The following is a 27124-nucleotide window of genomic DNA, read 5'->3' as shown; positions in this document are numbered from 1 at the left end:
TAAGCCAACCAGCTGACAAAAATCCATCACTTAATTTGCTTTCTATCATCTTCTTTTCGCCATTTTTTACGTCACTTAAACCGTAGCTTATGATTGGTTGGCGGTTTCATTCTAGTCATTTTTAGTGGCAGAATTTCGACTTGTTAAAGTGCCTACCTGTTAAAGTGGCTACCAAAATATTTCACAGCACGCAGAGTTTCCAAGCATAATTTTCACTTTCAGTCACAAGTTGTGAACAGAGAAAATAAAATACATTTTGCCTAAAAAAAAACCCTAAGATATTTGAGAAACTTTTTGTGAAAACTTTCATGGGAGTGCTGCAGCATAGCATCGCAGCACACACTAGCGAGCCTGGTTCAAATCATTCTTGGTCTGCCTTTGTTTGTTTTTATCATTTATATTTCCTTCTATTAATGATGTTTGTAAGGTGTGTTAAGTGTCGGCCCTGCGTCAAGAGCCTCTACAAGTATGCGAAACTACCAGGAATAACCTATCAAGGCTTTGTCAGTCCGAGGATAAAAATTCAAACCAAACTAAACCAAAGTGTGACAATGATTTAAGGGTTTTGCAAGGAATGATTGGACAATGGGATTCACAATTGTCACAAACGTGATGCAAATATTCACTTTGTTAGCTTTTCAAACATTTTGCTTACATGATTGTTTTTAAAAAAATTTAAAAGTGAAAAATGGGAGATGGAATACTTTTCAATGCTTCTCTTTTTTTTTTGGTTTTTTCTTAATGCACTTTTTGAAAATTAGTTTGGCAACTTGTTTCCAAACTTTAAAAAATGTTGCCAAAGAAAGAATTATGTTCCCAATTTGTCGACATTTCAAGTTTGTTGGAGAAATTGAAGTTAAAAAGCTTCCAGATTCTGGAATTTAGTAGCAAGAAATGAGGTTTGCATAAAAATTGTAGCAAAATTGTTGTCTCAAAAAACGAACACTTTTTTATATCTTATTTGTTATAATAATTGCAGTAAAGCAGAAAATTGTCGAAAAACAGCGTCATCAGCAGTAAAGACTTTTTTTATTTTCCTAATTTTAAACATTAATTGTTACAAAAGAACTCTTAAAGGCTATTTTAGTAAAAAGTGTTGATAACAAAAGTTGGAATTGAAAGATTCTTGAGAAAGCAGCTGTGAGAAAATTTATTCGAAGGCGTTTGGCAACACTGAACTAAAGTTTTTGGGCTTAGCAACCAACACACAATCTCAAACCTCAATCAATGATTTTATTTTTCGTAATTAACTTATTATAATTAACTTACATTTTATCAATGTAGCCTACCCTTACCAGATATTTTTAAAATTTGCTATTTTTTTTCTTTTTTATTGATAAGTTGATATGTTTATGATGCATGCATAAACTTATGTTTTGCAAAAGTTTTATTTTTGCTAGAGTGACGAGGATACCCTGTAGTCTCAGATGTTATGTTGACCATTTGCGATAGCTATCGCCTCTGTCAACAAAGCTATAGGTTGGCTGCATGTCATTTTCAGTTTTGAAATAAAATTCCACAATACATAGCTCACACTCCTCGCTATATGAAAAAAAAAGTTGAACGTTTGAAGTTTACATTTTGATCAGACAATACGGTACAAAACTGATTCAATGTAAATTACATATTATTTAGACCAAATTACTTACTAAAAGTAATTGTCAAGTGTTTGCTTAGTTGATTTTTTTTGTGGAGATAGTTTTGTTTGCTGAATAGAATGGCAAATCAAGGACCGAGTTTTGGATTAAGTCGAGAAATAAAGATGAAATTGAAAGCCAAATATGATGATGTTTTAGAAGAGGACTTGCGCTTATGGATTGCTGGTACGGTAGAATGCGATCCAATGACAGAACTTTCGTTTCAGAATTGGCTCAAGGATGGACGAGTACTTTGTCAATTGGTCAATAAACTGAAACCAGGTATCCTCAAATCTAACTTACCTCATCAAACCATGCTAAACCCATTTCGTTGTATGGAGAACATTAATGGATTTCTTGATGCAATAAAGCAGTTGGGTGTTCCTGAACCCTCTTTGTGTACAACTGCAGACTTGTATGATGGATCTGGTATGTCACAATTTCAAACGTGTTTATTAGCACTAGTGGACACTGCATCATCGCAGGGTCTCACAGACACAGACATTGGCATTCATATCCCTGAAAAGCAAAAGAGGAAATGGACTGATGAAGAACTGAAAGCTGGAAACACGATCATTGGTTTACAAGCTGGCACAAATAAGTTTGCAAGCCAGTCTGGTATGGGAGCATATGGAGCAACAAGACCTGCCTATGACAAAAAATATACAAGTCTACATTAATGGCATGATATTTTAATCAATTAATTATGCAATGCTTGACATATCCAATACTGCCATATAAAATTTTTTTGCTTCAGATCACTATTTTGTTTTCATTTATGCAATATGATTGTGGTTTTTGGTACCTACTGTAAAAAAAAATTATTATAAAAAAGTATGTGATGACTAATTTTACTGGTTGTTAATTAGCAGTTCAGTATGAAACAACATGCATTGTTTTTTCTATAGCAATTGTTTTAAAAACTCATTCATGATTTATGTCTACAAGAAATTGGTTAATGAATTATGCATTAATCTGCAGTAAGTGGGTATGTATAGTGCAAAATCTTGCTGACAAAAGAAGCCGATACAATATTTTGTGAAACTGTACTTACGTTGTTCACTCAATAACGTGTGTAGACGTTAAATTGATAGTTTTTTGATGTAGTGTATACTATTTGCATGTGTATATATTTCAGGGGCTCTATCCACTTTTAGAATTTGGGGGGGTGATTTTTGGACAGTGGGATAAAAATCATATCAACTTCTGGGGGGCTACGCCCCCCAGACCCCCCATTGCAGCGTCAACTTCATTCTGATCGGAGCTCAATTAGCACAGATGTTTCGTACAGTGCAGACATGAGCTCTTTCCAAGCAATGAATGTAGTCATCGAATGCATGAGCAGGCAGGGGTTAATACTCCAAGCAGCAAAATCCGACATTTTTACATTGATTTAATATCTGCAGACATTAAATCAATGTCAAATTGACGGATTTTGTTGTCTGGAACCTGGCTCGTAGTTCAGGATTGCCAAATCAAAAATTCATATTGAAAAAATTCAAAAAAGTGATAACAGGCGGTAATATTTTTTTTTAATTTGATCAATAAAATATCACAAATTCTTTTAAAAGCCAAATGAGTGGGGGGGTGATTTTGCATTGATCACCCCCCCTTGGATAGAGCCCATGTATATATATCTCCCCTGCATTCTTCAATAACTAGTCTTCATGCATTCGTGTCCGTTGTCTAATTTAGTGAACTTTTCCCACTGTGCTACGGTAGGCCTAACCATTGTATTGTCTGATAACATTTGACTTTATTCTTGTACCGGTAGCCTATCTATTGATATTCTTCATACTTTTTTCAAAATAAATGTTTCTTTGGCTTTCTAACTATTGGCGGATCTTGCAGAAGTTTCTTTGTTTATGTTTTTTCGTATGCTACAAATGTCAAACTTATTGCAAAACATAAATCTTTCCAAATTTGGTTGATGCACTTCAGTAACCATGTTTATGTGATGATATCATTACAGCAACAATGCTAAAAAAAATTAATAATTGTATTGAGCAACCAAACATTTCAGTATTAAACATCACCTATAAACGACAAAAATATATTGTTAGCATTTTTCTGGCTTACATCTCAAGCAGATATGTGTTTCTACTTATGAAGACACAGCACTTGATTGTCTTTGAATAGGCCTAACAAAAATCAACATTTAGGCATTTCCTAATTATATAAGGCCTGATTTATGTAAATATGTTTTGATCATGATCTGAATTATAATCAACAATTTATTTTTAAGTTTAACAAAGTCTCTAAGCAATGTTATATGCAAACTGCCTGAATGTCTAAATCATTTGTTGATGTTGGGTGCTTTGTGGGTGCAAAACTTTTTTTCCTTGTTTGTAGTATGTTGTCATCAATGTTTAATTGTTCATGAAAGATCATTTGTTATTGAGCCAGTTTAGCATTGCGCTTGGCATTGAGCAGTTGAGCATTCTTTTGTAGTATTAATACCATTTATCACACCACTTGCCTCATATACTATCTAGATTGTTGAATTCTAAAACTGAATCAGGTAAATTTTCTTCAGACTCCAAATTGATGTTTAATATTTTATCTTGGAGACAATAAATACGTTTTTTTAATTTTGAGCTTCTATATTTCTAAAACAGGTGCTGGTAATATTATTGTTGTTTTGTGCAGTTACATGGTTGACTGGTTGTGTGATATATTTATTACAATCACGTATCTTCACTTATTCTATCTGATAAATTCATTTAGAAATACTTCTATCTATTTGCAACTCCAATATTTCATTGCAAACAATGGATAGCTTCTCTAATCATTTTCTTCTGGGTGATCTTTGTGAAATGCATTATTGTTGTCAGTTATTTGTATTTCCCATCAATTGAGGATATTTCATATATATACCGTATATTGCAAGTTCTGGTAGTGATGTTGGTTGTTTGATTTGGCTGAACTGTATGACATTAGTTGTTGTAATGGAGCAGAATTATTTGAATACTTTTGATGTGACCACTTCAATTCCTTCATACTACAACATTTTCTTTCCCTAGAATGTATCCTTGATTCCTTGTTATAGAAACTGTTAAATACAAACAAAACAATGTATTCAAACATTAAAAAATACAAACAAACATTAAATACAAACGATGTAATTACCAGCAACTTTAATAGTTTGGCATAGTTTTAGCAAGCAGTATCTGAAATAGTTTTAAATTCTTGAGTTGCTTGCCACCATTTTTCTAGTAATGCATTCCCTAGCAGTAGCACAGTCATACAGGGCAGCTACGGTATGCTTTAGAGACAAGGTTTACTAATTACATGTGAATTATTTAAAGCAACTATGCCTTTTGTGTGAATAGATCCTATGAAATTTATAACAATGACTTAACAATGTTGTCATATCAAAATTATTAGCTTCTTATATTTTTGACTATCACATATGTCAACTGGTAACCATGTAAATTATTATTGTTACACTGATTCATATGTTGAAGAAGGTGGCACTCATAGTTGAATGTTTTACCTATTGCTTTTATAATTCATATCGTACATGTTGTTTTTGTAAACCAAATAAAATTGAACTGGTTTGAGAAAATACGTTGGATAAGTGTGAGCACTGCATAACCTGTTGCAGTAACTGATGCACATCGAAATATCCTATAAATTTCATGTATTTGTGACAGTGCTGACAAAATTAGAAAAACTCCTCACTCATTGATCAAATAAAATGTGGTTTGGCTTGGGAACAAAATGTGTAGAACGAATAGTACAATTAATATTCATATACTATAGCCTTGTCAGATGAATTTCTGTGCCATCACATCACTTAAGTTTACTTTTTTTGGATCCCCTTGTAAGTGGTACATTGAATATAGTTTGCTTATACAACAATTATATGTGATGTAGATGCTTCAAATGTTGGATTTATATTAAATATACATATTTTTTGATTGGCTTCTTGTTTTTATTATAATTGTGTTAATGTTTGTTGGGAAGTAATACAATCTAATTGTGTTTGTTTGACACAATATAAGGCACACAGCCCTCTATTTCAAGTATTGCCATTGTGATTATTGTTTAGAGTAACTTTGCCATCAGGAAGTGTGAAATAGGTGAATTGCATTAATGGTTTGAAATGTGCTGTGGTGCTGGTGACAGCAAAGTCCATGCTGTTGGGAACAATTCGTTTGTTCGATGGAATGGGTGGACTCTACCATTGAATCCACTGCAGGTTGTCGACAATTTTAGGTTTTTATATAGCATGACCTTGTTGAAAGAATTATTTTTGTTGTACCATAAGCATACGACTCACAACAAAGTAGTAGGATTGAATCACGTTATTCAAACGTTGTCAAAACTAGCAACAGAAAATATTTAAGCGTAGTTCTTAAATGCGGCAGAAAAGAATTTCAGTTTTTTTTGATGTTGTGAAGAAGGGAACGTTCTGAAGAAGAGTGCATCTTCCATGACGGTGTAGCTTCCACGCTAGCCGCTTTTTTGATGTTGTTATTAACAAAATATATGAATTGATTCACGAAATAGACTTCAAAAGCAGAAGTTTTATAAAACGACAATCTGCGTTCTTGTGTCTTGCCTTTTATGACGGACCTTTAATTTAACACTGTTATGCAGGTCATGTCATGGATCGTCCAGGTCTACATTGGCTTCATATTCTTTGGTGTAGTTGCGCTGGCAGTTGAAGCTAGATTGTGGCCAGCTGTTTACATTGTAAGTCAATTTCTGCAGTGTAGACTTTTATACCAAACTTTAATCGAAATTGCTGCGAGTGCACAAATCCTAAAGGTGTTTTTATGAAAGGAAAAAAAAGTATATAACTTTAATTATGGAAATAATATTCATAAATCAGACTATCAATGAATTTAACAAGTCATTAAAGCATTGATTTGAACTAGATCATTACTTCTATTTTTCTGTTTAAATAAAATGTTTTGTTTTGATTTTTCAGTGTGTTGGGATATTTTACGTTTTACATATTATATGCTACCTCTGGGCCACCTCTATCAACCCAGCAGATGCCAAATCTAGCGAGAGAATATTGAACAAAGACAGACCTCTACCTACGTTCAACAGATCTTTGCACCGGCATGTCATTGAAGATGACTATTGCCACATATGTGAAGTGCTTGTGTGAGTTTGAAATAGGTTGAAATTGGAATACTTTTTGGACCACAGACTAAATCTTTGTAACATCACAAGGCTTTGTAACATACTGCCGTTTTAATTCATCACAAAATATTGAAGTTTATTGAATTTTTTGTCCAATTTTTGAAAACAGATTCTTTTAAGGTTAGGCTTGCACGAATGAAGCTTACTGAAGTTCTGTAGCTTCTGTTGTCTTGACTGCAGTGATATGTTCCTCAACCAACATGCTGTAGCTCATTTAAATTTGTGTAAAGATGAAGTGATTAAAAATTTACGAAACTGCATTATTTACAGAGGGAACCTCAGCAAACACTGTAGCGTTTGCAACAAATGTGTAGCAGTCTTTGACCACCATTGCAAGTGGCTGAACAACTGTATCGGTGAAAAGAATTACCAGTACGTTCATTTTACATTAATTATTCATGACCTAACAAACCCATGTTGCTTGAAACTTGTTTTTGTTAAATATTAAAGGCATTTGGTCATTGGTTAAAGCGCTGTGGTTACCTTGCCAGTATTTTGGTGTTTCACTGTATATTTTTTAATAAAAAAAGCTTTCGTGGCACATTAAAGACTGAAAAACACTTGGTCTATAAGTTATCTCCATATTACTAGAATAATCACTGATGAAATACAACTGTTTTTTTTCCTTTGTCTGATACCAATGTTAATCCAGTCACTATGCAAACAAACCTGACTGGTCGCCGCCTCAGTTTTGCTGATACAATCAGTGTGTGACACATTGAATTTTTCAGAATATTTCTAGCAATGTTATTGTCAGCTATACTCGGCTGTGTTGGCATGCTCGTTGCTTCTCTCTTTGTACTTGTTAACTTTGTTCAAGATTTCAAGCCTTCAAATCAATGTGAGTGCTACTCCATTTGTTTATACTGTATGTACGTACATTGTACATATGTTTTAAAGTCGATCAATTAGACCCGGTTTTAAAGAAGAAAACGTTTCATAAATATCATATTTTCATATCACTATGATCATGTACGAGACGAAAAATATAATACCAGTAACAATAAGCGATATCCCATCACGTCAATGAACTGGAAAGGATGGTAAAACTTCGAAAGATGTGAATGTTGGCTGTGAAAAGTAGTAACGTCACTTTGTGGTTGGATGGCTATAACTTGCCATACTATTCTATCGGTGCACGGTCGATTGGTCGACAGACATTTGGTCGACAGGACAATTGGTCGACAAGACAGTTGGTCGACAGGACGTTAGGTCGACGACGATTCATTTTAGGGTTAGAGTTAGAGTTAGGTTAGGGTTAAGGTTAGTTAACTAACCCTAACCCTAAAATGAATCGTTCTGTCGACGTAACGTCCTGTCGACCAACTGTCTTGTCGACCAATTGTCTGTCGACCAATTGTCCTGTCGACCAACTGACCGGGTACCATTCTATCGCGGTGCACTCTGTATATTCGTATGTTTGTGTTTTTGTCTAATGTTTAAATTTGCCACTTATTCAAATTTTGAACATCGAACGTATGCCCTAAAACGTCATTATATAATAGTTCCTGGAAGATCAAAAGAATCTGTAAGGATATTGTCGGATTGCTAAGAGAAGAAATATTATCAAGTGTGATTGATGTGATTAGAGTAAAAGACTGAAGATACAGCACTATTTTGTTCACATGCTACTCACCAAATATCTGAACTTAAGAGAACGGACTCAACTTTCTGTTACTGTTTTGCCAGTGTTTACACATACAGAGCTCATAAAATTGTCGCTATTAAACCGTTTAAAAAATTACTTGATCTGCCGCAAAACTCAGCGCTGTGGAGTTGGGCGAAAAATACACGACTCCAACATCTCGATTTCTAACTGGTCGACTTCAGTGTTGCCAGATTTTTTCTTTTCACTTTTTATAAAATTCAGTATCACTTGTTGCAATCGGTATTGAAACGGCTACTTTTACAATAGTTGACAAGAACAAACACTTCTACCTTCTGGTAAAGTTTTAGAGCGCCATAGGCTACAGAGAACAAGAAACAATATTTTGAAAAAAGACTGGAAACAAAAATTTAATTGTTCATTGTTTTGTATGTGGTCGGAGTCGGCCCTTTTTTAACGATTCTGACTCCGGCCATGCCAGTGCCAAAACCCTTCCGACCCCATAACCCTGGTAAAACTATTACTCAATCAAATATTTTCATCCCATGCAGATGTTTGGTGGAGCACTACCAGTTCATCGCAACTTGCCTTTGAGGTTCTCATCGGTGTTGAAGTTCTCTTCTTGGTTATCGCCCTTGTGCTTCTCATGCAGTTGTTCACGTTCCACATTTCTTTGAGTAAGTTGAATTTTGCAATCGGCAACAAAAACTTTGTAGAACAGCTAATTACAAATCGTTGGCTCATTGAATTAATTATGGATCATTGGCCCACTGAAATGTAAAGTGAAAATAACTTTAACCGAAACGAAACCAACATGAAACCAAATATATGCGATGACATGAAGTACACCTCAGTATTGCAGAACCTGAAACTTTCATGATAAACCGTGACATTAACATTTAAGAAACAAGCAGTTGTTTACTTAGTATTGTAAAACTCTTGATTCTCTCTTCTGATTGGTTGTGTTTAATTGATCTTGCGTGCTCTATGCACAGTCGACGTGTTGGCTTCTTGCGTGATTCGCGAAGCTCTTGTTCACATTTTTCTTTGTCCACTTTTCAGTTGTGTTGTGAGGGTTGTAAAAAGTTTAGGTGCTTACTGTATGTTTAGCTATGTTTTATAAAGCCTTTCTTATGGCAATCTTATTAAGTAATAATAAAATATGTCGCTTGGTGACAACTTACGCGAAACTTTATTCTTTCATAAAAATTTCTTCTCAAACGTATTTCATCTTGGAAATTTGCAAACTTTTGGAAGTTTTCGGTCGAATACACAAATCTCGTTAGTGAGGTTATCGGTTTTTGAGTTTCTACATTTACTTGAAACATACTGTTTACAATCTAGTTGGTTAATGAAGTGGATGAAGGGTGAGATGTAACTCCCCGATTTTGAGAATTGTTCGATTATAGGCGCCGGTTTGACATCGCTCAAAAGCAAACAGTTGTATTTTGACAACACACTTTTAAAATCACGTGCCTGAAGGTGGACACGAAAATTAGGGTCGTTGCTTTCTCATCCACTTAATCTATAATTTTAAACACCAGGCCTAAGCCTAGATAGGAAGAAAACATATAAAACAATTTAAGTCAGGTGAATTAATTATTATTATTGTCTACCCAATACCCATACTTAATATTTTCTTTTCCTGCAGTTTACAAGGGTATTACCACTTATGAGTATGTGAAGCGAGACATGAATAGGAAGAAAGCGAAAGAACGTCAGCAACAGCAAGAACATTCAAACCAGGTCGAATCTGACAGCGGGGCAGGTTGTAACAACGTGACTGACGTAGTGGAACCCTCCGGAAGAGATGTCAATCCGATTGATGAGCAATTCGTACACAGTCAGAAAGAAATAGACTCTTTGCCGAAACATCCTTTGATGAAGACATTGGGAAGCGGATACTCCAACGGCGTGTTTTCCCCCTTGGAAAATCCTAGCTGGGATATTTTGTCAATGAATGCAAATTCCAATAACATTTTGTCTTGCGGTAATCTAAGTTACGATGATGATTCGGGGCATTCCTCAACGTCAGCACCTAAGCCATCAGCACGCGTGTCTTTCAACTCCAAGGAATCATCATCCATGGATCGTTCTCACGTCCTTCCAAATGTTGTTCCTGATACTGATGTTCAGGTGAGTTTGTAGCAATCAGTGCTTTTTGTAAGTAACTATTTATGCAAAATCGGATTTACAGCAATCAGTGAAAAACAAGCAAGATAATGTACGGTTACTAATTACTGCTTGTTTACGTTTAAATTTAAAACTTATGTCTTTTGGAGAACTCCGATAGTTCAGTAAATAAACATTGGTTCAACTGCGAACGAAGAAGCGTTAAGAAGATCAATTGACATTGGTTCAACTCCGGTGGTGTGCAGGTAAGCATCGCCCTTCAAGGAAAGCTCACAGACTGAGCTAACTGAGACTGTAACCTCGGTAAGCGAACCGGCATCAGTGGTTCAAAGCCTCTACAAGCATGCAAAATGATCAGAAGTAAGCTCTCATTATCGGAACATAAATATCCTCTCATTGAACCGAACATAGTGGAAACGAATCAGATGAGTTTCATATTGTTTTTGATTGAATTTAAACGGAAGATTTTTGATTTTGTTTAGATTCATACATTGTCTGTTGACTTACTTCCTCCGAAACACGGAAAAAAGAGAAAGAAAAAAGCATCCAACTCGTTGCCCCTTCAAGATACATCCTCACGTCCTCTCCCTAAACCATTGTTTACAGTAATGGAGTGTCCTCCTTCCTCATCACTTCGAAACACTCAACTTCCTCCAATCCGAGATACGGTGGACTGGATGTCAAGTTCTGAGGACCTTACCAAAGGAGCCATGAAGAGCAAAAAGCTCCCTGCACTCTCTACCTCCAGTTCCATAACATCCGTCTCAAAATCAATGGTTTCCGAAGTCTAATCTTCTTGCTTATGAGGCAGAAATTCAGGCAATATCTCCCAATTGCTGCAACCAGTGCAATGTCTTCATATCAGGGTCAATGAGATCCACATGCTCTGCAGGTCGAAACACAATGATTTATGCTGTGCTGTTGGGGGTTCGCCACAAACACAGGCTGGTGAGTCACACAAAGTTTGAAGTCTAATGAAGAAGACTCACTGGGTACTTGCATGAGTTGACATCGGATTGACATACCGCCTTCTTTGGAAGTGAAACCTGGCTCCGAGTGTCCTTCAACCTTGATAAGATCATATCTTTGTACGACGCTCGAAAGGGTGCCAGTTCGACACCCCTCAAGAGCACGCCACTGTGATATCTTGAATAAGACACTTAAAAGCACGCTTGAAGGTGGACACGAAGATTGGCTTCCTTACCTTCCTGTCCACTTAATCTCAATCTTCAACCAGGATATGAGAAAAAATAAACTCTCCTTTGATTTTCAACGCGCTTTTTTATTCCATGTTTATTTTATATATTTGTTTGGTCTATTGCCCCCTTTTCTTCACCCCCAATTACCCAAACTCCAATGTTTTCTGTATCAGTCTTCGGATACTCATAAAATGTCGTTACTCTCTCTGAACATGTCTCTCAGACCATCAGAGGTGACCATGTCTGCCTCCGAAATGAGGTACATTTTTGTTGTTATTCAGGGAAATGTAGCAATCACATTTTTTTTAATCAAAACAGCAAAGGTTGACAGTAAATAGAAATACCGAACAAGTGTATTTCATTTCACCGTTACGATAAAAGTGAATTTAATTTTTACATTTCCCTGAATCTTTCCACAACAATGAAAATTATACAATGAAACTTTTCCACTTATACAGTTGGTGCTTTATCATTCTGTCATTGCAACTGGTGTTGCGTATCGTTCACTGTTTGTCACATCGCTTGTATAGTTTTCACTGTATTGTCATAATGACGAAATGCACTCACTCATTGTTACCCGGATGACAAACGGCAATTGCACCTGGATTCTTATCGCACTGGAAACACATCGCTTTGATGTTGTTTCACCATTTTAGCCAATTTTGCGTGTTTTGTATTCCCACAAGAAAATGATACTTTTTGAAGGGGTATCTATCGCTCTGTGCCATTTACATAAAAGATTTAATGCACTCTGAATACGTTAATTTGTGCAAAATATATTATCTGTGCGTATTAAAATGTAGATTTATAAAAACCACATATTTTCTGCATTATTATTATTACTGGCAGTGCCTTAAAGTAAATACAGTTGTTCTTCATCTATGCATACATCATACATAAGTTTATTGTGTTACTGTCGGCTTGTGTTTGTTGCATCTGTTTCCACATCACAAACAAATCGCTTGTCAAAACTCGAAGTACGGTATTAAGTATTTCTCGGCAGCCGATTGTAGCATGAATTGACAGCTATAGACACCGTGTTTTGCCCATGAGGCTGGGCTCATCAGTATCATACCACTGATTTATGCCACAGTGTTCTTGACCGTTGCCCTTTGTCAGTCAATCGAATGTCACCCTTTAAGGGAAGTTCTCGATTATGTGCGGAATGGTAGCGAAGGCTAGGATTGTCATAGGTCGTCAGACCAGTTCTAATGAGCAGGTCGTCAGACCACTCGGCATGCGACAACTTAGCAAGTGCTCCAATTCAGCAAGTACATTTCAGCTATTGTCCAATTCAATCAAATGAGATTTTCAGCGAGCATCGGACTTGCTTGGCCATCGCTTGCTGACTTGTGTTGTAACATGCCGAGTATCGGCTTGCTCAGTTTCATCATTTACCAACTTCAACCATTTGCTTAAATGTTGCTAGCTCAGTCGTCGCTTTCTTAACTGCCATATGCTCAGTTCACAACTGCTGACTTGTGGGAGACTCGTTGTCATTTAATTGAGGTGCCTTTAAACGTTGCTATTTTCATGGAGATGTTACTAAAATCTCTTTCTTCAACTCAGATTTAATGTTGATGTTTACATTTATAGATATGCATTGATTTATGAATGTGACGTCACAACTGTGGAAGTTGCGCTTCCGTTCGGAAGAGAAAAACAATTGTTATCACATGATGCACTGAAATCTAACCGATCTGTTTGCGTCTAAACGCTTTTATTTTTATTCAATGGAAGCGTTTTTTTTTTCATAAAACTGATCGTTTGCAGTGCTTTTTTCCAATCCACAAGGATGCTAGTCACTTGTGGAATCATTTTATGCAGAAAACACATCGCAGTGTTTATAATGTAGCTAGTAAGGCATAAATGCCTTTCACAAATCGTATTCGCTCCAGTTCATTGTCTTGTTTTCTGCTAGCCTTGTTTGTTTTGGCGGGTTCCAACGCAATTTTGATCCCATACTAATGGATAGGGAACAAAAACTTTAAGATTTTAGTGATTAGAACAATTCCTTTTTTGTTAGTACTCTTCAGGATTTATTGAGACGAAAAATATTTGATGTTTTTCGTCCCTATGTTTGTAAACTTATTCCTCGAGCTTCTTTGTTCAAGGAACAAGAGTGACGTCCTATTGGAGCAACATAGACTTTACGACGAGTCAGCTGACTGGGACTGGGCCATGCATGGCGGTTTACGTCGTGAATTACCGTGATTTGACGTTGTATATATAAAAAAAAAATGGCGCCATTACATACGTGAGGTCATCATCATCGAGTTTTGTTTTTTAACGTGGAAGTTTTGTGTAGCATTTCTACACTCATACGTCCCACTCCAAGATTGCTGGCTAGCTGCATGCAAGAAAGATTGCACATCGGCTCTCCACTTATATTCCACTCCACTCCATGTTCGCAAGGGTCGGATCCCATTAATTCCACTTACTTTCAGCGGTCTTTCAGTATTATCTCTAGTAGTTCTTTTGTAGGCGATTTATATTTCGAAAGTAAAGTTAAGACAGTTTGATCTGAGGTTGCCTGTGATTTATTTGCGCTTTCATGTTGCTGGTTTTTTTGTTTCCTTTTTTGACAGTGAACCTTCACGTGTAAAGTGCTTTCACTGATTGTCTGTGCTTCCAATTTAAAAGTGTTGCAAAATGAGGTTGTGAACGGGCAGGCTGATAACCGTCCTTCATATTATTCCTCCATGACCAATTCTCTTTGCGCTGAGTGTAAACAGGTCTTTGAGAAAACACCCATAATATGTGGTGTTTATCTTTTGTTTTGTTGCACAATCAAGAATCAACGTATGGCAACACTTCCTGCTATTTCACAGGTGCAAATGCATCAACGTCTTCAACATTTTTTATGCTTTGTGGAATCTTCTAAAAGTCATTTTTATTCTCTCGAGATACTCAGCAGTATAGATGCAGCGAACCCAAAATTTTTATCCGCACACCGCACCGCAACTGACTCATCTATCCGCACACCGCAATTTATCTGGAACTTTGACACTGCACCGCACACCGCAAATTGCAAAATTTTCAAAAAATATTTTAACGCGTTATTTTTTAGAAAGTGAATTGTGGCAAAAAGCACCCATGGCATACAACTGGTAACCTACCAGTACAGTTGTTCACTAATTGGCTAGGCTAACCAGATCATCAGCAATGGATCTAAGTTCTAAGACATAATACAAGCTAAGACAAATAGAATGTTCCTGGATCCAGTATCAGGACTTTTGAACACTTTTTGTAAGCAATAATGCAATTTTAATGTCAGAACTACACACACAAGAGTAAAACTTACAGCCTGAACTCACTGGGCTAACTGTTATAGTAACTAATGCGGTAGTTGCGCTAGGCCTACAGCCTGGTAACTGGGAGCTGAGCTTATCAGCTAGGCTATTAACCAAAAACATTCGTACAACTTCCCTGACAACTCCAAGCCATTTGCATAGCTTTCCAGCTTAGGGTTTCCGAAGGAAAAAAAACTGATTCGTGTTTCCAATTTAAATTTGAAGTTTCATAACTAATTTTATTGAAAAGTTTACGTTTACGAAAGTTTAATTTCTTGAAAGTTTACGCGGCAAGCGGTGCGGCTTTGTCATTTCAACCTTCCACGCTGCGCGGCACGCCGCGAAAAAGTCAAAAGCGTACGCGGCGCGGCTTGCATCACTACTCAGCAGTGCTTCTGTGTGCTCACAATCAATTTTCACGCCTATTTTGTCATACTTATGCGATCGATGCGGGCAGATCAAGCTGTACGCTTGTGGAATGTATTTGTTAAACATGACATTTAAGCCTAAACAGCCTGATGTTCTGTCCATACTTTATGCTGTGAAGTGTGAATGAAGTGCTTTTTCGCATTATTATTATTATTGATTCACTGTTCCGTCACAATGCTTGTGTGTTATTCAAGAAACCGAACATTCTTGAAATATTTAGACTCGCAGTTCGTTATAGTTTTTTTGGTGTAAATAAATTTATAACATGATGTAATATATCGTTCACAATGTGTAGCGATGACAAAGGGGTCCAAGAGGCAGTTTTGGATAGGGCCCGGAATGACTTTAAGGGGCCGAAACTGCGAGGGTTCAGTTCTCATAGGAGCTATTTCAGCTCGTGGATAAAGATTCCCTTAAGCCCAACATGACCAACAACAATGTACAAACTGTATTGCATAACTAAAATATCAACAACAACAACAAGCAAGCATCGGAAGACGAAAATTTTTATACATAAGAAACTGCTTTGTAAGATAACGTAATTGTTACAGATACAGCGCATTATTTCAAAACACATATTTTGATTACGTACCGGTATGTGAAAAATACGTACAGTAACTCCAAGGTAAAAAGTTCGAGGTAAGTTTTTGTTTCACAACAGATTCATTCGCTCATTGATGTAAAAGCAAGTAAGTGGCCACGCCATTATCTCTAAACCAAGGGTTCCCATTCCCAACCTTTTTTACACCGTGGCCCCCTTTAAAAAATTTGAAAAATCAATGGCCCCCTTATATTTTTCAACCTTTTGAAAAAATTAAGAAACGTCATTTTAATTAAAAAACTTGTTAATACTGTAAAAGGTAGTTAAAATGATATAAATACAACACACTATCATAATTATTAAATTTTAATTTATTTATTTTGCTATATAGTATTCCTTTTCCATGGCCCCCAGGTTGGGAACCCCTGCTCTTGAGCTAATTGCACAGCATGCAGATGCCATGATCCAAAAACAACTGAGCTAAAGCTTGCATTTGTTATGCGTACCGTCATTTAAACATTTACCAAATTTTGGCCTGAGTAAAGCAGGCTATAGGCAAAGAGCATTTCGAGCGAGAGGTTGGCTCAGTCCATATGTGAGGCTTGCAATCTAAAGCTTGACTCGAAGAACAAATAAAATTGACAAGTTAGTATTCTTGGTCTGTGTAGGCCTACTCCATGTATGACTTGAAAACCTTTTACAAAAATGTAATTCCAGGTAATTTACAGTCATACTGCAGAGTTAAACAGCATCAATATGTAAACAAACAAGCTTCGTAATAGTTAGAAGTTTCTTTCTGTTGGACGTAAGTGGAAGTCTATACTCATGTTTCAACGTTGAAGCAAATGTGATCAGTCAAACGTGGTTATTTGAAGGTTTGAGTACAAATGATCATCATCATCATCTGTTGAAACAAAATGTTGTATGACAAGCTGAGTGATGTTTTCTGACCGGTCGAACAGAGACGGATCCAGGGGGAGGTGATCGCCCCCTCTAAAACACAGAAAAGTAGGCTAGCTGTAGGCTATTCATGGCGTTTTTGCAAGGTCGGATTAATGCAGATCGTTGTATATTGTTGAAATCGCCTCCCATAAGCTGAACTTCTGGATCCGCTCATGAGTCGACATGGTTTCAAATTACAAAATATAAAATTGTTTTAGCTTTTGATAAAATTATCCAATGAGAAATTTAAGTTTACTTTTCTCACTTCAAATATCCCAGATATTTTATGTTTCTATCGCTTACTGGAGTACAGTAGCACTTGACTCTATAAACGAAACCACCAGCAACATCAAGCAAAAACGGTTCGAGTCTCGGTTTGTGCACTTGAGCAACGCACTTTAATGAGATGATGTATTGTAGCCTACATGCAGCAACACCAATAAAAGCAGAAAATTTGCACTAACTTAGTGACTGGGCCTGCGTGCTGCGTCGGTGGTTTGAAATTCCAACCGTCATTGTTTGAGCCACTGGAGAGAGGGTTATCTTTTATTAGACTTGTAAGTTCCCAAAACCGTTAAGATACCGTACTCGAGCTGTATTCACGAATGCAATGCGTCTTCTTTGGAAAAACAAAATTTTCTGCTTGACATCTTAAACAAATACGTTCGGACTACTGTCGTTAAGAGTAACTTTGTCATAAACATAAAGTAAATAAATATTGATTGCTTACCCTGTAACGGTATATCATCTTTAATTGCGTTTACTTCGTGTTTATCCCTACCGTGCGGACGAATTACAGCATACACGTCGATGTTAGAAGCCACAGCATAATCACTGTTTTCATCTAAAACCGTGATAACTCGGCTGGTCGCTCTTTCGACAGGTAAACCGCTTTTCGAAGCAAATGTAGTTGAAATACTTGCTTGTTCTCCTAAAAGTGAATCATATTTAATCTAACTTTAGCGAGAAGTGAAAACATGGTAGATAAGAACTGCATCTTGGGAACAGTTTCAATATTTTCTGAGACTAACAAACCAGCAGATATAGGCAGCTTATGTCAGTTTTTATACCACAGATCTGTTTGGAAAGTTATATTGTAAGCTTCAGTACATTTCAGTATGCTACACTTTCTACAGCGTATCCAGTAAAGGTGCAAACTAAAGCGGGCTATGCAAACTTATAATTTTCCCAACTTCTTCTTTTTTCATATAGCCTAAGACAGATTTTTCCTTTTTCGGGATAGGTAATGAAAAGCCTCATCCAGCGTCAGCTGGATGGAAGGAAAAACAAATAAAGTTTTTTCCTAACAAAAAACAATAAATGGAGCCTGATTAAAAACATTAACCTCAGAAAATTGAGATATTTCGGACACATAAGAAGAAGCAACTCGTTGGAAAATTCAATGTTGACTGGGATGATGCGAGGCAAACGAACAAAAGGACGACAAAAAATGAAATATTTTGACAATATCAAGCAAATTACATATATAAAATTATAAAATAAAAAGCATGCCGGAAGCACTAATAAAAACAAAAGACAGAACAAAATGGAGGCAGTTCATATGGGAGATCACAGATGATCAAACAGGATCAATCTGTTGAAGAAGAAGAATGAAAAGCCAGGTCAGAGTAGATTTCAATCTGAGAGGAGAAACATTGAAGATGAATGATCGAAAGTAGAGTAGATGTGATATTAGAAAAAGCGAAACAAGTTAAAACTTCCTAGCCCGCAAACCATTCCCTTTTTACATTGAATCAACGCCTGCCCAAGTTGAATCAATGTAAAATAAATTACTCTTGTACTTTTATTCTAAGAACGATCTATTGAGGGAAAGACTACCTACTGTAACACTAACACTTAGGCCTACTAACCTTTTTTACCAGACACTGCCGCGTACTCTGAATCTTTGTGTGTTTTTGGAGTTTTCTGCTGACTGGCCATTGTCATGTAACAGCTAGAATATTCATCCGTCCTGAAGCTTGGATTGTTGGCCGATAACAGAGCTTGAGGTGCTTGTGGTTGGTTGCCTAGAAGAAAAAAACTAAAAAATAATTGGTTGAAAGCAACTTTGTTGGTATCAATGTAAAACTGTGTTTTCCAACCGCTTGTAGTCTTAGACTACTGCGGTAGAGTCATTAAGCCTTTGAACTAAAAATATCTAAGAGTTGCATGAAATATAAATTTTGCAAAATTGCTCGTAGTTGCATCAATTTTAGTGCTAAAATTTTAATAATTTTTCTTTGAATCTCTTCATTCACGAATTCTCTTAAAACTTTCCTGGGATCACTTGGGAGTCAATGAACTCTAGGTGGAGAGCTGTAGGTTCAAATTTTGAAATATAAATAACTCCACGTAAATTGATATTTTTCATCAGCTTTGCCTACCCAGAAAAAAAACTTTTAGCTCAGTGACCAAAAGTAAAGAATATTAACAAAACTTAGCTATTACAACTCACTTGAAACATTAGGAAGACCCAATGAGGTGCAAAGGGAGTTTGAGGTCTGGACTTCCTTTGTAACAAAACTTTTAGAAATTCGAAGTTCAACTAATATTCTATTTCTCACTTTGGCACGATTCCTAAAATCCCAAAAAGACCACTAGCGTTAAAATAAACTTTTTGTTCAGGAATGAAAACTGTGATATTGATCATATTGTTGTCGTGTTTGTTAAGTTATTAGAAACTACTTGCATGCGGAAGTATTCAGTGTAGGTGCACTAGGTGGTCACAGCAGTAAACCATAATCTCTTCGTGGGAAAATTGTAACATAAGATTTCCGGATCCGTTCGTCTGTATGTAATGACCGAAAGAAACACTCTTTTGAAACCGTCTATTCAAAATTGTATTTCTGTAAAATTAGCCACCTGGCTGTCGAAATTGGGACGCAACACCGTACACCACTAAAACTTGTCACTACAACAAACTACTTAGATAAAAGACGGAAATTTTATCCAGCTGGCAAGCACTAAGCAAACAGTTAAATATGCCTCCGACTTTCAAGCAACCATTTTACGAATGACTAGAATAATTTGCGATATCTTAAACTCACGTAAACAGTAACTGTGACGCAATAATGAAAGACATTGTCACGCAATTCAAACAGGTGTTCAAAGGTGGTGATGCAATGTTTCATCAGGTCTTACGAACGATGGTGCAATATTTGGACATTTTCTAGCAATTTCCATGACGTAATACGCTAAGATTCAGTAGACCTGAACGGTTTTATATGACGTTTGATTTGGTGAATAATTGTCGGGAACATAGCGGCCCCTAGTTATGACAGTCTGACATGGCATAACTAAAAAAGAATTGACGACAATTGTGAGCCAATGAATAAAAACACACGATACACAAATTGTTTGAATCACTCACGTTTAAGTTAATACGTAAATACAAGGGGCATGCAAAGAATGAACAACATTAAGAATAATACACGACGATACATGAAATTGGTACCATAGGTACACACTAAAATGACGCTATATAGGCCTACAATGGTTGCGATAATAACCCACCGTTCTGGGCTCAGACAAGTGTCGGCCACCTCAGACAAGTGTCGGCCACCGCAGACAAAACCAGGCCCAAACCCTAACACTTAGGTGTTCTTTACGGGGGCGAGGCACGAAATATCCCTCAACACATAGTCTACTTTCACTTTCCCCGTACTCTCATCATAGTTGCAGACGGCAAATTGGGCTTACGTATTGAACAGACCAAAATGTGAAAAAAGTACTCAGTCATATCGGCCACGAAACTAAATCCACTAAGCCGAAATCTGGCCAAGACATCTGCCAGAGGGTTTAACGAATCAGGACACGAAAACATTACATCATTAACACAAGTTCCTCGAAATTCAGACTTGCCATCGTAAACAATACGCTTTTTCAATTGTGACGTCACAAAGTATGGCAAATACCATTCAAATCCCTTGACATTTCCTGCTTCACCAGCACGCTCGATATAGCCATTAGATTTAAGATCTTTCATGGTGTCAGTAAGGAAATCACAAAGTTCAGGTTCTTTTAAAGCTTTCTTCCTTAAAGCAACAGCTCTATCTGACGCCAACACAAAATTGTTAGGTAAATCAATATCTTCCTTCAACGGTACAGGTATCTCAAATCGACCATCTTTCAACTCAATATTCGGTTCAACAAGTTCTCTAGCCAAAATGTCATTGCGAGACAATTTACAGGTTTCCTTTTTGCAACGTCAAATCCTGAATGACTTTATTCAGGTCTGCTATTTCCATATCACGAGACTCAATTTTACGCTGAAAGCCAGAGATGACATCCGACTCTGAAGACGTCTGCACTCTGCACACGTTAGCAACGCTTTCATCTAAGGGTGACTTACCACCACAAGCCAACCAACCGAGAGGAGTGAGCAAAGCATGTGGTTCACTACGATTCTCACCAACACGCTCTTCTTTAGCCCACATCAAATAAGCGTTGTCGTTGCCAATCAATACATCTAGTCCCGCCCCGTTAGCTCAGTGGTTACGCGTCGGGCTCAAGATCACGCGGCGCTGGTTCGACTCTCGGGGTGTGCGCTTGAGCAACGCATTTCAGGACTGCTCTCCATTCAGCGGCACCTAGTGAATGGAATAATTTCTCCGCAACAACACTTCAACAATCGGAAAACTTCACTCTGCCAATCTCGGTAACCGGCCCTGCGTCAAGAGCCTCTACAAGTATGCGAACAAGTACCAGGAATAACCTATCAAGGCTTTGTCAGTCCGAGGATAAAGATCCAAAAACCAAACCAAAACCAATCTACAGTACTACAATCATTCAAATGAAACATATTCACGTCATGAAAATGACGAAAACCACTTAAGTCCTGCTTATGCGGTAAAGTTTTAACGTCGTCAGCCCAAGCTGGGTTAACCACCGAAGTTATATTACAAAACAGTTCATCCGTCTCTAACGACTGGATGTTGACTTTAACAAGGTTAGCACAAGTAGGTTTCTGACCAGCCAGAGTATCCATTTTAAACGACGCTTTGTCATACGGTTTAACGCCAAGCTCGCACACCAAATCACTCGAAACAAAAGTCAACTGCGAACCAGGATCATGCTGACAATACACCAACTTCGATTTGCCAGATATTGAATTCAAAACACGAGCAGCAGTAATGCGGTTAAAAGCTGCTTTAACATTTCCAATCTTAACATTACGCACAGGAACTCTGGCACGAGCATCATCTTTCCCAACCGAATCCAGAGAATCACGTGACGTCACATAAAAATCATGCAGAAAAAAATAGTGTTTCCTATCGTTGTTAGGGCCACACTTACGACAGTTGTTTGCATGAGCGCAATCCCTAACCATATGCTGGCGCAAACAATTCAAGCATTTGCCAGCTTTCACAATGACATCTCTCCGATCTTTAGGTGTCAAGCGCAAAAATTCTTTACAATTAGACAAAAAATGATATTCAACTTGACCACGTGACGAACAATAAAAACATGCCGGTATGGCACTACGACAGGCCACACCACCGCGCGGTGCGCCAACAGCAGTCGAGTACTGCGAACTCCCTGAAATCACATTATCATGGGGTTTTACTGACGTCTGCCTAACCGGACATAAAGGCAATTTTTCTTTGCCAAACTTTTTAAAATGCTGCGACTCACTAGAATCGCCCATTAGCATAATGCTAAAATCAGTCGACTTGCGCGTTTCCTCCCGTACTACAAATTCAAACAAACTCTGAAAAGTAGGCTCATCAGTGCCACCATACTGATCACCTAAAAAGTCAAGATAACGCTGCTTAGCGTCAAACGGGAGTCGCTTAGCCAAATCCAAAACAAAACGTCCTTCCAATTTGTCACGCTGACCATAAGCTTGCGCGTAAAGCAGACACTGCGACAATTCATCTTTAAACTCTTTCAAATCACTGGAAAAGATCGAAGTCAATTTGCTACCATAGCGATACTTTCTAATTTCGTCTCGTTGTCTCCCTGTCGGTATGGGAACTTGTGTAACTTTTGTACTGTGTATATTGCATATTTCAAACATGTACCTATGTTCCTGTTACTGACAAATAAAACATTGATTGATTGATTGATTGAATTTCCGGTTCGGCAAAAAGACCTCCACGAACTCCAAAACGCTGGGACAAGCGAGCTAACGACATTTCTATCCTGTCTTCCTCTGACAAGCCAGGAGTAACGGAAACCAAATTAGCAATCGTTTGCGCAGCTGTTCTAACACAAGCTGTTTGTAACAAAGTCAAACGAGTTCCTTTAAAGGGCGAAGCTGCCATTAAGGCCGCAGAACGATTTTTAAAGAAGATAAATGGCATATTATTACCATCGTAACCAATCAAGGCCGCCTTATCGAAAAACGTCCTACTATTTTGGTATTCAAAAAAGCAATCCTGCTGTTGAGAACTCGATTTAGCGGGAGAAGACAAGCTATATCCCTTAAGGGGCTGAGGGGGCTCAGTCACATGCACAGCCTGATCACGATCCTCACACACGTTAAAATCATTACGCGACATGCTCACAACCACCCAGATTACGTGTAGCTGGGCGATCCAAAACTAGCGGCGCAGAAAACTGTGAAGGGGGCAAAGCATTACTGCTAATGGCGGCCCCGTGACCTGCACGCTCTGGGGGAGGAGTTCGACTAAAATTCGCAGGCCTTGGCTCAACAGCCTTCGGAAGACCCTTAGCCGCGGCCCCGAGACCTCCTGAAACAGCTGGAAAACGTGTGGATTGCACTGGTCCACTTACAGATTGAACAGGCGTCTGGAAAAGGTTATGTAAATTAAACTGTGATTGATGTTCACTTCTGGAATGCCTAGAAGAGCCCTTCTTAGAACTACGCCGGGAGCCCAACTCTGATCGATATTCAGCTAAAGCTACCTCTTTACGTTGTTCAGCCCTCAACTGTGCGTCTTTGAGTGCGAACTCAGCAGCTCTCGCTTCAGCTCTCGCGGCAGCCTCAGCTCGTATGGCCTCAGCTTTCGCTTCGGCATCAGCTTGTATCTGGAGCTCCTCTCGTCTTAGCTGCAGGTTAATTTGTGCAACTATCCGTGACGAGCTCTCAGACATCCTAGTGCTTACATTTGAGGCGCTATCCTCAGGATGTATGTCAGCATCCAACCTATCTAAGAACTCACTTACTTTTTGTTCGAAGTTATTTTTTAACGAGTTAAATTCGGGGTCTACCCTATCACGAAGTTCTGCCAAGATCGCAGAGTTAAAGATTTTAGTCAAAAGAGCATGGAAATGCCGTAATTCCTCTTCTAAAGTAGATAACTTAGATCTAAAAATTAACAGTTCCTGCTTATCACTCAAAGAACCTAGGGCTACAGAAAGTTTCCCAATTTGAGTCAAAATATCCCGTCTAAGATGCCGGGCCTCTCGAACTGACTTAGCCTCATCGTTAATGGGTCCCTCCCCAGAATGGCCTGCCCGACCGCAAAGAACATCATTAGGCTTAAACTCAGTCGAGTCGACGGCGGTCGAGTCCCTGTCGCCACCGAGTGTAGACATATTAAATGTTGGGGCTAAATTTAACAATTAAAATATTAAGTTACACAAACACACAAAATTAAGTTATAAAAAACTTAACTCCAAAGACCGTAAAAATACAAAACGAATTTAAATGCACAATACCGTAATTGTACGGGTATATGAAGTCCTAAAGTTTCACAAAACTTGCTTGGATTTGTCCACTTGAATCTTCAAGCACAGATGGATTGTCTTTAATCTTCTATCTTGCCAATGAATGTCAATGTTGTTTTTTCTTCAGAACCAACAAAGAAACGCCTTTAATTTTTAGCTTGAAGTTCTTCAGCACCAACTGAAAAGAAATGTCTTTAATTTTTTTTTGCTTCTGTAGACTACCAACCAACAAGATCTTCTTTTATTATTTCTTTGCTTCTGTAGCCTACCAACCAACTTCGTCTTTTATTATTTATGTCTTGTCTGTGCTTCCGTACAAACATTAGCCAGAGAATCGTCTTTTATTATTTTGCTTCAGTACCAAACACTAGACAAAGTAACGTCTTTTATTCTTTATGCTTCTGCAGCCTACCAACTGACAAGAACACGTCTTTTATTCTTTATGGTCACAGCGGTAAACCATAATCTCTTCGTGGGAAAATTGAAAACATAAGATTTTCGGATCCGTTTGTCTGAATGTAATGACCGAAAGAAACACTCTTTTGAAACCGTCTATTCAAAATTGTATTTCTGTAAAATTAGCCACCTGGCTGTCGAAATTGGGATGCAACACCGTACACTACTAAAACTTGTCACTACAACAAACTACTTAGATAAAAGACGGAAATTTTATCCAGCTGGCAAGCACTAAGCAAACAGTTAAATATGCCTCCAACTTTCAAGCAACCATTTTACGAATGACTAGAATAATTTGCGATATTTCAAACTCACGTAAACAGTAACTGTGACGCAATAATGAAAGACATTGTCACGCAATTCAAACAGGTGTTCAAAGGTGGTGATGCAATGTTTCATCGGGTCTTACGAACGATGGTACAATATTTGGACATTTTCTAGCAATTTCCATGACGTAATACGCTAAGATTCAGTAGACCTGAACGGTTTTATATGACGTTTGATTTGGTGAATAATTGTCGGGAACACTAGGCTACACGTTAACAAAAGACCTTTGAGAAAACAACTTGGGCCAGATGTATGAAAAAAAGCTTGCTCTCCCTCCCCAAAAAACTAAGAAATCTGTTAAGAAAACAATACAAATCCAAAGAAAACCCCGTGTTTTCTTTGTTCTTAAGCCCTTTAAAAAGTTCCCAGCTCGCAAAATGATCCACATACCCCCTGTGAATGCAAATGACTTAGAGCCTTGCTTCTGGTAGACTGAAGGTTGATTAATGAGACAGTTGGCATTGTAATATAGGTTGTGTCGCAGTGTCACAGCAGTGTAAAAAAATGAAATTGATCAAATTACTTACCAGTGATAAATCGCTATACCGTTTGTTGCTAGAAGCATGACTATCATAACCACCAAAGCGATAACCACAGCACTGTTGGTTGATGAAGATCCTGTAGTATGGAGTTCGAAATATTATATTCCAAAATACATTATGAAGCAGGCAGCGATGATTACTTTTAGCCAGATAAAAACTCCCTCCCTGTGATCAGCAAGCTATACAATATCGTATCCGAAGATCTGGATACATATGATGCTTCAATATTTTTGTAACCTTACAATTTACAACAAAAGGCAAGGAAATCAATCTTCGTATTCACCTTCAGGCATACCATTAAGTGTCCTGCCGTGGACACAGTCGCATGCCCTTGAGCGGTGTCGAACTGGGGTCCTTTCGAACGTTGAGCTAGGGCTGTCACTACTCAGCTACGCAGCCAAATAATTGTAGTCTATGCTAAGAACAAAGTGCTAGTAATAAAAGTGAAATGTTTATTACAAAACATTACCATAGGCATGATGAGTTATTGAGTTGTCTAGTTGCTATGTTATTAACACTAGCAGTTCCTTGTTCAATTTAGTTATGATTTTTAATGAAAAATTACCCAAGCTGATTTTCATCTCAGTGGTCGTATTGTTGCTCAAGCAATGAAGATGGTATATCATCACCTGAATAAAACCGAACCTTAAATTGTGAACCAAACCTAACAAGCCTGGTGGAACAAATATATTTTTCGCATTTTAAAGTAACCCAAATAAGAGAGTTATTTTTTTATTCTTTTTTAAATAAGTTTTTCTCGAAGGCTTGAATAAAGCGAGTGGACTTATAATTAATTCAATTTATGTTGAAATGCTACAATGCAAAAACGCCGTAGTTACAAAAAAAAATACCCAATTCACCAAAAAAACACTGTGGCAAAATCATAATGGTATCAAAAGTCAATGTGCACACTGCACAGGCTTAATGAGTCACAAATATTTATGCAATATCGAAAATATATTGAGTAAGGTTACGGAGTGCGGTCACTAGACCGAAAATTGTAATATAAGAGTATGTCAATCATCTCCGTTTCAATCTTACTATAAAAGTATAATATCGTGTTACTGTAATGCTTCTGTAAATATTAACTGCGATGTGTGCGCGAAACTTGTAAAAAGAACCTTTTGAATACTCTACTTCAAACTGATAATAAACAACACAGCGATTGAATCGAATGCTATTATCTAAGAATCGATAATAATGTTTTACATGCTTTACAGCAAA

The 27124-nt window shown here is 37.5% G+C and overlaps 2 protein-coding genes and 1 pseudogene across 2 annotated transcripts; 2 read left to right on the top strand and 1 right to left on the bottom strand.

Annotated features, from left to right (window-relative positions):
- Positions 1-1717: 1717 nt before the first annotated feature.
- Positions 1718-2521, top strand: LOC145769645 (calponin-1 pseudogene; annotated as a pseudogene).
- Positions 2522-5695: 3174 nt separating this feature from the next.
- On the top strand, positions 5696-15725 carry LOC145768821 (uncharacterized). The gene is made up of 8 exons (XM_082580421.1): positions 5696-5841; positions 6243-6338; positions 6577-6758; positions 7068-7169; positions 7529-7638; positions 8955-9080; positions 10055-10539; positions 11019-15725. Exons 1-8 carry the CDS (start codon positions 5746-5748, stop codon positions 11325-11327), a joined length of 1506 nt encoding a protein of 501 aa, XP_082436547.1. The 5' UTR covers positions 5696-5745; the 3' UTR covers positions 11328-15725.
- A 1077-nt stretch (positions 15726-16802) lies between these two features.
- LOC145768431 (uncharacterized) lies at positions 16803-25925 on the bottom strand. Its single transcript, XM_082579922.1, has 5 exons — positions 25886-25925; positions 19396-19517; positions 18812-18967; positions 17671-17871; positions 16803-16902 (listed from the first exon to the last, which is right to left on the bottom strand). Exons 1-5 carry the CDS (start codon positions 25921-25923, stop codon positions 16850-16852), a joined length of 570 nt encoding a protein of 189 aa, XP_082436048.1. The 5' UTR covers positions 25924-25925; the 3' UTR covers positions 16803-16849.
- Positions 25926-27124: the final 1199 nt, after the last annotated feature.

This window comes from Aplidium turbinatum, chromosome 4 (assembly GCF_918807975.1).
Source record: "Aplidium turbinatum chromosome 4, kaAplTurb1.1, whole genome shotgun sequence".
In the NCBI taxonomy this organism is placed as follows: domain Eukaryota; kingdom Metazoa; phylum Chordata; class Ascidiacea; order Aplousobranchia; family Polyclinidae; genus Aplidium; species Aplidium turbinatum.
Note: the sequence above shows the minus strand (reverse complement) of the source record. Positions and strands in the feature narration are given on the sequence as shown.